Raw genomic sequence first — 17,546 nt, forward strand, 5'->3', positions numbered from 1 at the left:
CAAAATCCAAACTATAGGAAACCACAGAATAGACTGGGCATGGTGGCTCACGCCTGTAATCCAAGCACTTTGGAGGCCAAGGTGGGTGGATCACCTGAGGTCAGGAGTTCAAGACTAGCCTGACCAACATGGTGAAACCCTGTCTTAAAGAAAAAAGAAAAAAAAAAAAAAGGAAACCACAGAACAAACATATAGGACAAATAACCTGGTGTCTTTAAAATATAAATTGCAAAGAGCAGGAGAGTTGGAGGAGAAGCCAACATACTGAGAAAAATCAATGCATCCCAATATGTGGACCTTGAAGAATTTTGAACTAAAAAGCTGCAGTAAAGTAATAAAACCATGACTTTGATGAGAAAACTGGAAAGTTGAACACTGGCTGGTTATTTGATATTAAAGAATTATTACTAGTTTGTGAAGTATTAATATTATAGTTATGTTTGAAAAATTAACAATCCTGATATTTCAGAGACATACTAAAATATTTATAGATGAAGTGATATGGTGACTGTGATTTATTTCAAAATTATTTGGATTGAGTGGAATTGGGAAGGGGTATAGATGAAACAAGACTGACCAAAGCTAGTTGACAAGAACATGGGGTATGTTCCACTGCTATTTTCATATATGTTTGAAACTTCTTATAATAAAATTATTTTTTAAAGATGGGGAGGAGGAATGGAGAAACAAAACAGACTTGTGGACATCAGGTACTGTGAGGAGCCTATAAATGTCTTTATTTCTACTGATTAAATGACTCCATTCCCAAAAACAGGATTCAAGACAGTGAGTAATCAACCTCTCAGAGATATTCAATGTATGATTTACCACTATTTCCAAGTTTTTAGAAGGTGGAGATCACTGTTCTTTTTGCATTCCTGGTACATGTTAGATAGCTGCTTGGTAGATTAGGAAAGCTTGAACTTTTTTCAGCAAGATTCATGATGAATTTAGCAAATGGCAGTCAGAATTTAAGATCACAATATGTCTTAGATATGCAAAAACATAACATAAACTTTTTTTTTTTTTTAGATAGAGTCTTGCTCTGTCACCCAGGCTATATGTAATGCAGTGCCGTAGTCACTGCTCACTACAGCCTCAACTTCAACCTCCTGGGCTCAAGCGATCCTCCTACCTCAGCCTCCCACTGGAATTACAAGCACGTGCCACCACACCAGAGTAATTTTTGTTTTTTTTAGTAGAGACAGGATTTCACTTTGTTGCCCAGGCTGGTCTCAAACTCCTGACCTCAAGGGATCCACCTCCCAAATTTCTAGGATTACAGACATGAGCCACTGTGCCTGACCAACATTCTTTTTTTTTTTTTTTGGAGACAGTTTCACTCTGTCACCCAGGCTGGAGTTCAGTAGCATGATCACAGCTCACTGTGGCCCCAATCTCCAGGGTTCAAGTGATCCCCTTACCTCAGCCTACCAAGTAGCTGGGACCACAGGCACACACCACACTCCTGCCTGATTTTATTATTATTTCTGTAAAGACAGGGTCTCACTATGTTGCCCAGGCTAGTCTCTAACTCCTGGGCTCAAGTGATCTTCCCACCTCAGTCTACCAAACTGCTGGGAGTACCCAGCCCAACATCAACATTCTTACAGTGCAAAAGTATCACTATAAATCACAAAGACAATACTTAGAAATTTTAAAACTAATAAAATATTAAAACATAAACAAACCTTTTGGTATCAATTTTAATAGCAACAAAACTGTTTGAAGATGCTTCTTTAACTTTATCATCTTCCCAACTTGCAGCCATCTGTGTAGACTGTTCATCATCACCTGTAAAACATTTCAAAAATTATTATACCAGGCCAGGATCTGCTGATGGCAAACTCCTTTTCCCTGGAAAACAGAAACTTCAAATAAAACATAATCCCCCCAGTACTACTTTCTGCCCAATTTGAAAATGGAATTTTCCACTAAATGAAAAGTGTGACTGCATACACAGTTCACATAATAAAGAGCAATGAAAACAAACTACATTGGTCTATTTAGATGATACAAAGTATTTCCTAAAAGAAGCCATCTACATTATGATGCAAAAAGTACAATAATAAGTAGTCATGGATAGAAACGCGCAGTGCCTACTTGGGCTTTTGTACATGTGATTTTAGAAAAATAAAAGTTTCAGGCTGGGCGCAGTGGCTCATACCTGCAATCCCAGCACTTTGGGAGGCCGACAAGGGTACATCACCTGAGGTCAGGAGTTCGAGACCAGCCTGGCCAATATGGTGAAACCCCATCTCTACTTAGCTGGGTATGGTGGTGCATGCCTGTAATCCCAGCTACATGGGAGGCTGAGGCAGCAGAATCACTTGAACTCGGGAGGTGGAGGTTGCAGTGAGCCTAGATCTCGCCACTGCACTCCAGCCTGGGCGTCAGAGTGAGACTCTATCTAGCAAGAGAGAAAAAAAAGTTTGATATCTGTCCTTTATGTGGCACCTTTCTGTTGAGTTCAACATTTCCACTCTATAGCATTTATTCTCCAAAATTCCTCCAAGGTAGACAGAGGCAGATACAATTATATTTGCAATTTGGACTTTCTTTTTAATACAAGTATGCTAATTATAAAATGAATGCTAACCTAAAACTAATCTATGGTGATAGAATTCAGTATAGTGGCTACCTTAATAGAGGGAAAGCTACTACCGACTGAGAAAGAGCATGAAGGAGCCTTCTGGAGTGCTGAAAATGTTTGTATCTTGATCTGGATTACAGAAACACAGATATATTCATATGTAAGAATTCATCAAGCTGTTCACCTATGTTCATTTAATATACTGTATGTCATACTGCAACTTAAAAATGTTTTAGGCTGGGCACGGTGGCTCTCGCCTGTAATCTAGCACTTTGCAAGGCCAACGTGGGTGGATCACCTGAGGTCAGGAGTTCAAGACCAGCCTGGCCATCATGGTGAAACCCTATCTTTAAAAAAAAAAAAAAAAAAAAGTTTTGGCCAGGCACGGTGGCTCACGCCTGTAATCCCAGCACTTTGGGAGGCCGAGGCGAGTGGATCATGAGGTCAAGAGACGGAGACCATCCTAGTCAACATGGTGAAACCCCATCTCTATTTAAAATACAAAAAATTAGCTGGGCATGGTGGCACATGCCTGTAATCCTAGCTACTCAGGAGACTGAGGCAGGACAATTGCCTGAACCCAGGAGGTGGAGGTTGCGGTGAGCCGAGATTGCACCATTGAACTCCAGCCTGGGTAAACAAGAGCGAAACTCCGTCTAAAAAAAAAAAAAAAAAAGTTTTAAAACTTATACCTATCGGCTGGGTGCAGTGGCTCATGCCTGTAATCCCAACACTTTGGATGGCTTGAAGCCAGGAGTTCAAGATCAGCGAGATCTTGAACAAAGCGAGACCCTGTCTCTACAAAAAACTAAAAAAAAAAAAATTAGCCAGGTGTAGTGGCATGTGCCTATAGCCCCAGCTACTCAGGAGGCTGAAGGAGGAGGATCACTTGAGCTCAGGAGTTCAGTGCTGCAATGAGCTACGATTATGGCACTGTACTCCAGTCCTGATGACAAAGCATGACTCTGTCTCTAAATAATATTAATAAATTTAAAATGAAAAATAAATTAGTTTGAGACCAGCCTTGCCAACACGGTGAAACCTCGTCTCTGCTAAAAATACAAAAATTAGCCAAGTGTAATGGCGCACTCCTGGAGTACCAGCTATTCAGGAGTCTGAGGCAAGAGAATCGCCTGATCTCAGGGAGCAGAGGTTGCAGTGAGCTGAGATCACGCCACTGCACTCCAGCCTGGGCGACAGGGTGAGACTCCATCTTAAAAAACTTAAAAAAGAAAAATAAATTTTAAAAGTTATACCTATTAAGAGATCATTTCAAGTTTAGACCCATAATATTTAAACTTTGGCATAACCACTTGTTAGTGGGCAGAGATAAACCTACCCAAGTAAGTAAATGAAAAGTATTTCTGAGATTAGCAGAGTTAAGCGGTTTCTCAAAGGTGAGCAACCTCAATTTACAGATTTTTTTAAATGTGTTCAGGCCACAATTTATATTTTACAAAAGTGAGATCATTATTAACTGACTCTTGAAAGCTGCTTTCTTCCCAGGTATACCCTGCTCCAATTTAATCCACCCTTAGCCTTCCTCATGGCAATTATTCATTAATGGTAACTACATCCTTTCAGTTCTCAGGCCAAAAATTTTTAATTGACTCCATCTCCAAAATATATCAAGAATATAACTATTTCTTACCACTTCCACTACTACTACCCTGATTCAAGCTATCGCATTTCACCTAGATGCCTAATACCAGCCTCCTAATTGGTCTTCCTGCTAAGTCTATTCTTAACACAGCAACTTTCTCTAAAAAGAAAGATTACATCAATCCTCTGCTCAGATCACAAAACGACTCCCCATTTTCCTCAAAGTAAAAGCCAATGTCCTTACAGGGGCCCACAAGGCTCCATACATCAGGCCTCCAACTACCACATTCCTTTTTCCTTTCTTGCTATTCCTTTTCCTTCTATTCCTCAAATATGAAAGACACGCCTATAAGCTATAAGGTCTTTGTACTAGTTGTTTCCTCTGCCTGGAATGTTCTTCCCCCAGATAACTCCCTGAAAACTTTGCTCAAATATCAGCTCAATAAAGCTGATACTTAATCACCCACTTTAAAATTATAACTTCCCTAATCACTCACTTTAAAATTACACTCTTGAGACAGTCCCAAAGCTCCCTTATCCTGTTCTGCTTTTCTGTATTATCACCTTCCAATATACTATGCATTTTTAATTATGTTTACCAGCATCTGTCTTTCCTGGCTAGAATGAAAGTTCCATGAGGGCAAGGGATGTTTCCATTTTATTTACCGACAAGACTAAAATTCCTACAAAAGAACATCATAGGCACTCAGTAAGTACGTTGTGGAATAGCTAAATGCCTAATATACTAAGGGATGGCATGCCTATAATAATTGACTCTAATACTGTATATTTGAATATATTTTGTGAGATGAGATCCAGGAATACCAGAAATAGTTTAAGAAATTTGGCCATGGGAAGGTGAACAGGACTAGAATGCGCCCACAGACCAAATGTTCCATTAAGAATACTCCATTAGCAGACTCCCAGGTGTTGTAGATGCAAAATAATGAGAAGTTACCATTTGCAAGTGAGATCATTCTATATGCAACTTCAGAAACCATCAGATGAGGACAGTTATAATATTCCAAATAAATGACTCACCTGTCAAAGAAAAATAACCATATGGGAACATTCTAACTACAAACAATTCTCAGAGAAGTCTGTGAAGAGTGAGAACTCCTTTCCATTCATTCTTTTATATGTCCACCATTTTATTGCACATTTACTTTGTGCTAGACATCGAACCATATACTAAATATAAACCAAATTGTCTGCCTTCAAACAGCTTAAAAGCTAATGGTATACAAAATTTTTAAACAGACACTATAAATAATTACAGTAATAAATGCTATTAAAAAGAAAAGAGAAAATAAGAGACCTCTTTATAATGGTTAGAGAAGCTCTCTCTGAGGTGACAGTTAAGCTAAAATCTAAAGGATGAAAGAGCTCAGCCATGTCAAGAGCCAGAAGAGCTCACCACGCAGAAAGAACACGTGTGTAGGGAAAGGCCTATGTGATTGGGAATGTCATGAACAATCCGGAGCTCACGATGAGACTGATGAGTTAAGAGTCAAAGATGACTCACACCGTTATGGTTTATCCAAACAGATGTATGGTAGAGCCACTTAGATGCAGAACACTGGGGAGAGAAACCCAAGTTTAGGTAGTACATACATTTTAACGCTTGAAAATCCTGGGAGATCTAAACAGGGATATCATGTAGGTAGCTGAAAGTATAAATCTTGCTTCTTTTGAGGATGATATGTCACTCCCTCACCTATACTATACCATATGATTAGGGTCCCAAATGTCTCAACCCCACTGGCAGTGTCTGTCCTAGATTCAGCAGTGGTGGAAGCTGAATACTCAAGTGCTCAATGACAACTTTCTTAATACTACTGAGTGGGGTTATTAATTGCTAACTCTCATATCTTTCCTTTCTTATTTTTAATCAAATTATCAACTATGGAGATAGGTGGGCCTAAGATTTTAGGAGAAAACACTGTATCCTTTGTATCAACAGTATCCTAAGTAAAGGCACTTAAAGAGAGCAACACAAACTCAGAAGCAAAGAGTTGCAGACCCTCATACAGCCAGTGTTTCTGATGTTTAAATAAAAAACTGCTCAAAACCTAAAGGCTCTGTGGTCTACATTCACCAAAAAAACCCTTAAACGGTGTCTGTCATTAACAAAATTTAGCCTACCTACCTAGCAACACTAACCAGTGAAAAGATACTTTTACTTCAGTCTCCTTGACAGATTATTCTACCTTCCCAAATATTAAATGAAAATCGTTTTGTTTCACTTCTTTCAATTCACACAGCCACAATATTTTGAAAATCATATCGTTGGCTGAAGTAGTAGTAATCTCTCCAGTCTCCAAACATCAACTCTACATTCTTCTTTAATTCATCCATGAAAATGTCAACTAAAGACAACTTGCCTAAAATGAATCTCACTTGAATAGTTCTATGAACTGAAGTGTACGCTTCAGATCACTTCTTCCAGCTATAAAGGTATTCTTCAAATTTTCCATTCAGTTGGTATTACTGAGGTCTCAGACCTAAGAAAATCACGAGTTCGGGCTTCAAAGTTATAAAGAAAGCACTAAGCAATCTGTAAGTGTTTCAGTTTCACGAGTCCAGTATCTACATATGCCTAGAGTGACACTAATCCTACTTAATCTTGGGGATTAACTGGCTAAAACTCTAAAAAAGCTAACTGTATTCTGGAACAGGTCAAGGGACAGACAGACTTCTTTATGAGATTTCTAACAGTCTTCCTGTAAACATTCAAGAGTCATTATATTCTAAATACATGTAATACATACTCACCAGTAAAAACTGAAGAAAGTATATATACACACAAAGCCTCCAAAAGCAAGACCTGTAACTTATTTAACTATTCCAATAATTTGTACTAGTTTCCAAATAATAATACTTGTTAATAAAATCTCTCATTTCTTTTTTCAAATTAACTGATTACCTCAAGAGTGCCTTCTAGGAATGTTAGGACATTTGTTCAAAAACATGACTACCATAATCCTAGATTTCTGATTTCTATACCAATTTAAATCACCAATTTACAACTACTCAGTTTTTTCCTTGAGAAACAAAAAGCGGCCGGGCGCGGTGGCTCAAGCCTGTAATCCCAGCACTTTGGGCGGCCAAGGTGGGTGGATCACGAGGTCAAGATATCGAGACCATCCTGGTCAACATGGTGAAACCCCATCTCTACTAAAGATACAAAAAATTAGCTGGGCATGGTGGCGCGTGCCTCTAATTAATCCCAGCTACTCAGGAGGCTGAGGCAGGAGAATTGCCTGAACCCAGGAGGCGGAGGTTGCGGTGAGCCGAGATCGCGCCATTGCACTCCAGCCTGGGTAACAAGAGCGAAACTCCGCCTCAAAAAAAAAAAAAAGAAACAAACAAAAAGCAAGACAGTTTTTTGAATCTACTAAAAAATCTGACTGTTAAGACATATAAATCCTTTTTGTGACCCTAGTGCAAGTCACTTTATGACTGTTGACCTAAGTTCCTCATCTATAAAATGGGGATAATCAAACCTGTTCTATTTACTGCAAGGATCAACTAAGAGTGCAGGAGAAAAACAATTTAAAATGTCAAAAACCTACTACTATATGGAATAAACATATTGTCATTTACTTTTCATTTTCAATCCATTTTTTTCTTACAGGATTACAGAATTAATTTATGTAAAGTATAATATAACCCCCAGACAGCATAACAGAATCTATTCAAGCTCTTCTAATAAACAGCACTGAGCTAAAAATTTAGCATAACAATTATAAATTCCAAATTTAATGCTAAATGACATTCACATTTCAATAATTCGTTCTTCACTGCAGTGCATAAAGTTATAGAGCTATTAAAAGACGTGAGTGAATTGTAAATAAACCGTTATTAAACACAAATAGTTGAAGAAATACACCCCAAATTAATAACAGCCACAAACACTGATTCGGTCCATGTAATGAGAATGAGCAGAAGCGTAGAGTCAGGGAGTTTACTAAAAATCTACAAGATTTCAGTAGTAAAACAGGAGAATATGGATCAAAATAGCCCAGAGCAACAGAGAACAAATGAGTTAATAGACGTTCTCTGAATCGTGTAGATTTTAGCATAGGAAAACAACAAAGGGAAGAACAAACGCTGAACAGCTATTTCTTTGAAACTAATGTATTTTAAAAAAGAGAAAAAAATTTGTAACATTACTTCACACTAGATCTCCTGCCAATACTGCCATTAAAAAAAATTAAGCCTCTATAAAGCAAAAAAGTTTACGTTTCAGGAACGTACTATCACCATGTAACCGTGAACATCAAGTGGTTTTTCTTTGTTGCTTATCTATGACACAGCTTTCTTCCTGACAGTCCACAACTAATTACAACCCAACTGCTTGCCTAATGGCCCGTTCCTACCTCCACCTAAACAGTAGTAACGAAACGGACATGCAAGCATTCCAAAGAGGGTCCTCGGGTACAGAGAGGGGCGTTAGGAAGCGGTCGCGGAGATCTGGCTGCGTAGGGGAGAGGCTCGGGGCGACGAGCAGCGCTGGGCGGCTGGGGCCTGCTGGCCGAGTCCCTCGCCCCGAACCAGGAGATTTCGGCGGGGCTCGGGGCGCTTTGGGGACCAGGCCAGACCATGCCTCAGGCCCGGGTGCCGGGAGAGGCAGCGGTAGGGCCAGGCCCGCTGTATCACAAACGGACCGGGGAAGGCGCTTAACACTCACGGGCCGGCAGCCCGGGCCTCTCGGGCTAGAAGGAAAGGCTGGGGGCGACCGGGGCCTGAAGGAACAGGGCAAGGAGGGTCTGCATGGCCCCTGTGGGGGATCTGGTGGCGGAGTCGCAGCCGTCCCTGGGGAGCGGGGTAGTAGGGGCTGTAGTGAGAGCCGAGAGCCGCCCGCGTCTCGGGGAGGGCTGGCTGGAGGCTGAGGTATACTAGAGGATGAAGGTAGGCCGGAGGAGTGTCCCGGCCGCCTCTCTAGCCCCTGCGTTCTTCACCTGCCACGAACACCACGAAGACCGCGCCGCTTCTCTTAGCCGTCGCGATGGCGGCCGGAATGGCGCCCTGGAACCACAGCATCGCTCCCTTTGGGCCCAGGCGCTAGCTCGGTGTGTAGTCGCTGCGATCCAGTAGCTGGCTCCGCCCTCCGTCTTCGTCTGGTTCTGCGGCCCCGGCAGCCTCTGTTGGTTCGGCCCCCACCTCCCGCTCCGCACTAGGGCGTACGCCCGTCAGCGGCACCCGGAGACGCGCGCTAGCGCCTGCGAGAACAACGCACGTCACAGGACGCAACCCGTCGCTGTCGGTGCCCCAATGCCTTCTCTCGTTGGCGAGTCGGTGGTGCGTGCGCGCGCCCGCGAGGCCTCCAGCCTAGCAGTCCAGGAAGTGGAGGGAGGCGACGGGAAGGATTACTAACTGCTACGGCACGTCGGCGGCGCCTGCAGTGAGGCATGACGGGAATTGTAGTTCTCTTAGGCTTATTCGCCTCCGTAGTGTGGAAAATGTAACTGTGGATTCTGAGGCACGGCTAAAGGTGGCAGTAGTGAGGGCCACTTTAGAGGGAGGACGGGAAGTGTCACTCTGACTGGCATAAGCTATTCTTGGCCTCGTTGAGACTCTAGTGTGGAGGAAATCGTCCACGCATGGAACTAAATGGGCTTTGTAGGGATTAACTCCAAGTCTTTGATTTCTGCTAAACTTAGCCCAACCTTGTAGAAAAACAGGATAAAAACCTCAAGTCACCTTCTGTAATAACCTGTAGTTCATGTGCCTAAGCGGAGGAATTGGTAGAATGCAGGCCTTCAGCAATTTCCTAGACACTGACAATTCCTAGACACTTCAAAACGCTTATGCTATTGCCACAGCTACTTTTTAAAGTAACCCAAAAGCAGAAAATAGATTATTTATTTTCCAGCTACTTTCCATGGTAATACAAAAAAGACTAGAAAAGCGATTTCTGATTTTCTGGGAGAATGTCCTATAATCAAGATGTGATGCTTTGTGGTTGGCTGCCATTAATTGAAAACTGATCCATATTTAATACTTTCATGAAATAACATGGTCTGTAATAACTATTAGCTAAAGGCTTGCAGGATTTATTTAAAGTTGCATTATGTTAAATTCTACATCAATTAAATTTATCTTCCAGCATACAACTATCTGACAATCTTTGCAAGATAAAGGAAGTGCTGTATCTGAAAATACCACCTTTCCTACAGATATTTTCCCTAAATGTAGCTAATTATTTGCACTCCGATTTTTGTACTTTTTTTTCCCCAACCAGGCCTTTCATATATAGGGTTATTATACACTGAGGACTGCTGTCCTATAGAAGCAACCGTCCCTAATCATATATATTGCTGATTAGGGACGGTTGCTTCTATAGGACAGCAGTCCTCAGGAAAAATTAAAATTGACCTTTAACATAAACTTTAATAGACTTCTTGAAATTCTGTCGATCTAGAAATTATTCCAATAGAGCTATGTCTTTAATTATTTCTATTTTAGAATTAAATAAGAATCTTTCATAGTTTTATGTTCATTTGCCAAATGTTTATCATTCGTCTATTATGAGCTAGGCATAGTGCCTGGCACTGATAAGGAGGTTAGGCAGTCACAAAAAGGCCCTGTCTTTGTGACTGTACAGTCTAGTCAGGAAGGCAGACATTAAATAAATGATTGTGAGTGGGGATGAATGTCACAGAAGGTAAAGTCAGAGTGCTACAGAAGTGTATGAGGATGGGACCAAACATGGACTAATGGATTCAGAAAAGTCCTTCATGGGCCGGGTTGGAGTGCAGTGGTGCGATCTCGGCCCACTGCAACTTCCAACTCTCTGGTTCAAACAATGTCTCCTGCCTCAGCCTCCTGAGTACCTGGAATTACAGGCACGTGCCACCACGCCCAGCTAATTTTTGTATTTTTTTGTAAAGAGAGTGTTTCCCCATGTTGGCCAGACTGGTCTCAATCTCCTGACCTTGTGATTCGCCCACCTCAGCCTCACAAAGTGCCAGGATTATAGGTGTGAGCCACCCACCTGGCCAAGACTTCTGCTTTTAAGTTGTAGCATAGTAATTGAATAGATTGGATTTGAAGTAGAATGGCTGAATGTGAAGAGAACAGGTAAGAGTCACTTATTCATATATTAACATAAGGGAGATGGAGAAGTAGATATTTTTGATATTTTGGAGACAGATCCAATATATTTTGTTGATTACATGTGGAGGTTGAGGAAGAAGGGATTTTGTGGCCAAGTATAGTAGCTCATGCCTGTAATCCAAGCACTTTGGGAGGCCAAGGCAGGAGTATCACTTGAACCCAGGAGTTTGAGGCTGCAATGAGCTATGACTACACTACTGCACTCCAGCTTGGGCGACAGAGCAAGACCTTGTCTCAAAAAAAAAAAAAAAAGAAGCGAGAGAGAGATTTTGGGTAATCCCAGCTATGGGAGGCTGAGGCAGGAGAATTGCTTGAATTCAGGGATGGGGAGGTTGCAGTGAGCTGAGATCATGCCATTGCACTCCAGCCTGAACAACAGAGTGAGACTCCATCTCAAAATAAAATAAGTATAAACTAGTAAAAGAGATTCAGCAGGAAAGGCAGAATGTGGGGGTGTGGGGCGGTGGAAGAAGATGGGAGAGTGTATAATATCAAAGAAGTCAAGGGTCGAGAGAGTTTTGAGTAAGGAGTGAGAAACGGTGTAGAATGCTGCTGTTGGGTCAATTAAGATGAGAGACTAAAAAACGTCCATTGTTTTGATTAACACAGAGGTCATTTTAAGCAACTCTCATGGGTTCTTATATGCGGAAGCCAGGTGGCAGAGGGTTGAAAAGTGAAGGGCCATAAAGAATCTGTGAGTGTGAGGGTGAGGAGGAAGAAAGTAACATTCGCTGGACAGGAATTGGGACTAGGAAAGACAGCCTTTTTAAAGTAAGGTGAGATTTGCACAAAATTAAATGCTGTTGGAAAGGAACTGGTCTTAGATTGAACAAATGAGAAAACGGAGGGCCCCTATGGAGATGGGAGGGAAAATGGGGTATACAGCACATTCTGCTGATGGCCAATCCAGCCGTCATTCTTCTACCATGCCTTCTATTATCCCTTCCTGACATAGTTCACTTTCTACTGAGAGGCAAAATTACCAGATCCTGGATGGGGTGCAGTAGCTCATGCCTCTAATCCCAACACTTTAGGAGGCTGAGGTGGGTGGATCACTTGAGGTCAGGAGTTCGAGACCAGCCTGACCAACATGGTGAAACCACATCTCTACTAAAAATACAAAAATTAGCCAGGCACGGTGGCGCACGCCTGTAATCCCAGCTACTTTGGAGGCGGAGGCATGAGAATCGCTTGAACCCAGGAGGTGAAGGTTCTAGTGAGCTGAGATCGCGCCACTTGAGCCTGGGTGACTCTCAAAAAAAAAAAAAAACAAAAAACAAACAAAAAAAGCAACCTGGGCCGGGCGCGGTGGCTCACGCCTATAATCCCAGCACTTTGGGAGGCCGAGGCGGGTGGATCACGAGGTCAAGAGATCGAGACCATCCTGGTCAACAAGGTGAAACCCCGTCTCTACTAAAAATACAAAAATTAGCTGGGCATGGTGGTGCACGTCTGTAGTCCCAGTAACTCGGGAGGCTGAGGCAGGAGAATTGCTTGAACCCAGGAGGCAGAGGTTGCGTTGAGTCAAGATCATGCCATTGCACTCCAGCCTGTGTAACAACAGTGAAACTCTGTCTCAAAAAAAAAGCAACCTGCCAGATACTGGCTTTTCAACCTCCCCTTGAAGTGGGGTGGGAGGGGCTGTTTCTAGGAAAACTTTTCCTAATAAAAGACACATAGAAGAAAGCACAGGGCCGGGCTCAGTGGCTCACGCCTATAATCCCAGCACTTTGGGAGGCCAAGGCAGGTGGATCACGAGGTCAAGAGATCGAGACCACCCTGGTCAATGAGGTGAAACCCTGTCTCTACTAAAAATACAAAAATTAGCTGGGCATGGTGGCGCATGCCTGTAATCCCAGCTACTCGGGAGGGTGAGGCAGGAGAATTGCTTGAACCCAGAAGGCAGAGGTTGCGGTGAGCCGAGATCGTGCCATTGCACTCCAGTCTGGGTAACAACAGCGAAACTCCGTCTCAAAAAAAAAAGAAAAGAAAAGAAAGAAAGCACAGATTGGGCAAAGTGGCTCATGCCCATAATCCCAACACGTTGGGAGGCTGAGATGGAAGGATCGCTTGAGGCCAGGAGTTTGAGACCGACCTGAGCAGCATATTGATACTGTCTCTACAAAAAATTAAAAGATTAGCCGGGTATGGTGGTGTGTGCCTGTAGTCCTAGCTACTCCAGAGGCTGAGGTGGGAGGATTGCTTGAGCCCAGGAGATTGAAGTTGCAATGAGCCATGTTCACACTATGGCACTCCAGCATGAGCAACAGAGCAAGACCCTGTCTCAAATAAAGAAAAAGGACTACTCAGTCTCCATACATCTTGTTTTGTGAGATAATAACTGTCCTCACTAGTTAGATTCCTGGAAGTTGGATCTTGCTTCTTATAATTACCACCATCTAAACAATCTGGGATGAGATCCAGAACACAGGTGGGTAGAAGAGGTACCCTTCCCATTTTAATAGACAGAGGAAAGAAAAAATAACTTATTTATGGGTTTTTTTGTTGTCGTTTTTGTTTTGTATTTTTAACAGATTCGGGGTCTTACCATATTGCCTAGGCTGGTCTCAAACTCCTGAGCTCAAGCAATCCACCACTTCTGCCTCCCAGAGAGCTGGGATTACCAGCATGAGTCACCACACCTGGCCGAAAAAAATAATTTCAGATATAAATAAGTTTATTTTTAAAAACGTCATATATAAATAAGTTTATAGATTCCAAAACAATACTTTGAGGAAAATTCTACGTGAACACTTTAACTTCGTTTTCTATAAAGGAGAGGTTATTTGCTGAGAGTAAGGGGGGATGTAAGGAAATTGGCGCCTTGAGTACAGGGAAACGAGGTTTGAAGTAATGTTGTTGAGTGTTGGAGGGCAAGTGGACGAGGCAAACACAGTGCGGCAGACAGTGCAGAAGGGGCCGTGAAGTTGGTGGTCCTGAATTTGCCCAATTGTGTAATTTTCTTCATTGGTTACTTAATCCCTGAGGGCAGGCATGGAGAAAGTGGAGACTTGGATTTATCCAGGGTTTTAGGTGTTAAGCAGTGGGAGAAAGAACAAATGAAAAAGGAATTTAGGAGATTAGCAACGGAACAAACCATGTAATGAAACATAGAATCTAAATTGGTTGGGGGCTGGGTGTGGTGGCTCACTTTGGGAGCACTTTGGGAGGCTGAGACAGGTGGATCACCTGAGGTCAGGAGTTCGAGACCAGTCTGGCCAACATGGTAAAACCCCGTTTTTACTAAAAATATAAAAATTAGCCAGGTGTGGTGGCTCATGCCTGTAGTCCCAGCTGCTTGGGAGGCTGAAGCATGAGGATCCACCAGGGCATACACTTTGCCAACTCTGTTTGTTCACAGCATGCTGCTTTTTGCATGGTTCACTCTTGCATGGAATTCTCTCCCTTATTATTATTTTGTTTTCCAGGCAAAGTCTTGGTCTGTCGCCCAGGCCGAAGTACAGTGGTGCCATCTCATCTCACTACAAGCTCCACTCCCTAGGTTAAATCGATTCTCCTGCCTCAGCCTCCTAAGTAGCTAGAGTTACAGAAGCCCACCACCACACTTGTCTAATTTTTGTATTTTTAGTAGAGTTGGAGTTTCATTATGTTGGCCAGGCTGGTCTTGAACTCCCGACCTCAGGTGATCCACCCGCCTTGGCCTCCAAAGTGCTTGGATTACAGGCGTGAGCCACCACACCCGGCCTTGGTCTTGAACTCCTGACCTCAAGTGATCCTCCTGCCTCAGCCTCCCAAAGTGTTGGCATTACAGTTGTAAGCTACTACGACCAGCCTCTCCCTTCACTTATTCAAAAAAATTAATGCCTGTTGTGGATCAGGCAATAGGTGCTAATAGGATTGAACTATTAGCACCTAATCTGGTTAATTGATTGACAGACAGTATTTTTGTCCTCAAAAAGGTTGTAGTCTAGTCAGTGAAAAAGATTGATACAAGAATAGGTGACCATGATTCTTTGGCTTGGATGAAATGAAAGAGCCATGTATTGGTTATTGTAGAGGGGAAGGGAGGGTGAGTGGCCTGTTGAGGGAAGTGGCGTCAATGCTATTTTTCAAAGAGACCTGAATCACAAACTATAGTTCCCTTTTACACTCAGGCCCTTACCACAGAAGTTTGTTTGCTGCTGCACAGCAGGAAAAATATGACATGGGTTGTGTTGTTATTTTTCTTCCCATTGCAACCTCTTTTTTTTTTTTTTTTTTTTTTTTTTGAGACGGAGTTTCGCTCTTGTTACCCAGGCTGGAGTGCAATGGCATGATCTCGGCTCACCGAAACCTCCGCCTCTTGGGTTCAAGCAATTCTCCTGCCTCAGCATCCTGAGTAGCTGGGATTACAGGCACATACCACCATGCCCAGCTAATTTTTTGTATTTTTAGTAGAGACAGGGTTTCACCATGTTGACCCAGGATGGTCTCAGTCTCTTGACTTCGTGATCCACTCACCTCAGCCTCCCAAAGTGCTGGGATTATAGGCTTGAGCCACCGCGCCCGGCCTGCAACCTCTTAATTGTATAGACAAAAGACTTCCCGTGAGCTGAGTCCCAAGGTCTTGTGGGCTTCTTTTTATTTTTTTTTTTTTGAGACAGAGTCTTGCTCTGTCGCTACACTGGAGTGCAGTGGCGCAATCTCGGCTCACTGCAACCTCCGCCTCTTTGCTACACAATGATTGGTTTCACTGCAATGAGCTCTTCTCTGAGGGGTCTTGGGTCTTAGACTGGTTACCAGGTTTAGAGCTGCTGAAGAGGAAGGCCAGATTTCAGGTGGTGTCTCTGTGACCATTGGAAGAACCCTCACCACATCAGCTTGACCCCAGTGTGCATACTCAAAGTCCTGCTGTTTGTCTTCCAAACCAGGGAGGTTGTTCACTGTGGTCCCAGGGTAAGATGGGACCCATCCCATGGCTGGCCATAAAGCCCCTGGCCTTCCACCTTTGAAATCTACCTGTTTTCCTCTGTGACCAATCACTGTGTGCGGCTTCTGGTTTGCTCTATGGAGGCCCTGAAACTGTTGACCTCACACAGGGCCTCTAACTCTCTTCATGTCTTGACAGTGTGAGATGTTTAGATGTTTTGATCCTACTTGCGCTAGAGCCCATGTGTCTGCTCTCCTGATGTTCTTACTGGGCCTGCACAAGGTTGTAGTAAGGTCATGTGCATCCTCCTTTGCCACAGCCCCTCCCACTACTAAGCTTCACTCATTTACTAATACTCAGGCTATAGCAAGTATTTGAGTTTGCTGTCCCTGCTGGCATCGGACAGGCATCAGTGCACTCACAGCTTTGGCCAGTGTGTCACATACCTGCTCAGTACCAGCTTCCATCACATCTGGGGGAAGAGCGCAGTTTCTCATGGTCATTTATATCCTGTGAACTTTTTATTTTATATAGTTACTTAAAGTTCTGGGTTCATGTCTTCCCTCTTTCCCAAGTTTAGAAACAATAGCTTTGGCTGGGCGTGGTGGCTCACACCTGTAATCCCAGCCCTTTGGAAGGCCGAGGTGGGTGGATCACCTGAGGTCAAGAGTTTGAGACCAGCCTGCCCAACATGGTGAAACCTCATCTCTACTAAAAATACAAAAATTAGCTGCCCGGCATGGTGGCTAATGACTGTAATCCTGGCACTTTGGGAGGCCGAGGCGGGTGGATCATGAGGTGAAGAGTTCAAGACCAGCCTGACTAACATGGTGAAACCCCATGTCTACTAAAAATATAAAAATTAGCCAGGCATGATGGCACACACCTGTAATCCCAGCTACTCAGGAGGCGGAGGCAGTAGAGTGGCTTGAACCCAGGAGGTGGAGGTTGCAGTGAGCCAAAATTGTACCACTGCCCTCCAGCCTGGGCAACAGAGCCAGTCTCTGTCTCAAAAAAAAAAAAAAAAAAGCCAGGACACAGAGATTGCAGTGAGCCCAGATTGCACCATTGCACTCCAGCCTGGGTGACAAGATTCCATCTCAAAAAAAATAAAAGAAAAAAAGGAAACAATAGCTTTACTCAATCTTTATTTGAGATGGAGTTTCACTCTTGTTGCCCAGGCTGGAGTGCAATGAGGCAATCTCAGCTCACTACAACTTCTGCCTCCCAGGTTCAAGGGATTCTCCTGCCTCAGCCTCCCAAGTAGCTGGGATTACAGATGTGCACCATCATGACCAGCAAATCTTTGTATTTTTTAGTAGAGACAGGGTTGCGCCATGTTGGCCAGGCGGGTCTAAA

The 17,546-nt window shown here is 43.1% G+C and overlaps 2 protein-coding genes across 2 annotated transcripts in view; one reads left to right on the plus strand and one right to left on the minus strand.

The window, feature by feature from the left end:
• UBXN4 (UBX domain protein 4) overlaps positions 1-9,316 on the minus strand; it is a 47,174-nt gene extending 37,858 nt beyond the window's left edge. The window contains exons 1-2 of the mRNA XM_002749480.7: positions 9,160-9,316; positions 1,692-1,794 (exon numbers count right to left, since the gene is read on the minus strand). Coding sequence (XP_002749526.2) covers positions 1,692-1,794; positions 9,160-9,241 — 185 coding nt within the window. The 5' untranslated portion in view covers positions 9,242-9,316. The remainder of the gene's footprint in view (positions 1-1,691; positions 1,795-9,159) is intronic.
• On the plus strand, positions 4,493-9,313 carry LOC118154608 (uncharacterized). The gene has a single exon (XM_078327897.1). It carries the CDS (start codon positions 8,563-8,565, stop codon positions 9,088-9,090), a length of 528 nt encoding a protein of 175 aa, XP_078184023.1. The 5' UTR covers positions 4,493-8,562; the 3' UTR covers positions 9,091-9,313.
• Positions 9,317-17,546: the final 8,230 nt, after the last annotated feature.

Source organism: Callithrix jacchus, chromosome 6 (genome assembly GCF_049354715.1).
Source record: "Callithrix jacchus isolate 240 chromosome 6, calJac240_pri, whole genome shotgun sequence".
In the NCBI taxonomy this organism is placed as follows: Eukaryota; Metazoa; Chordata; class Mammalia; order Primates; family Cebidae; genus Callithrix; species Callithrix jacchus.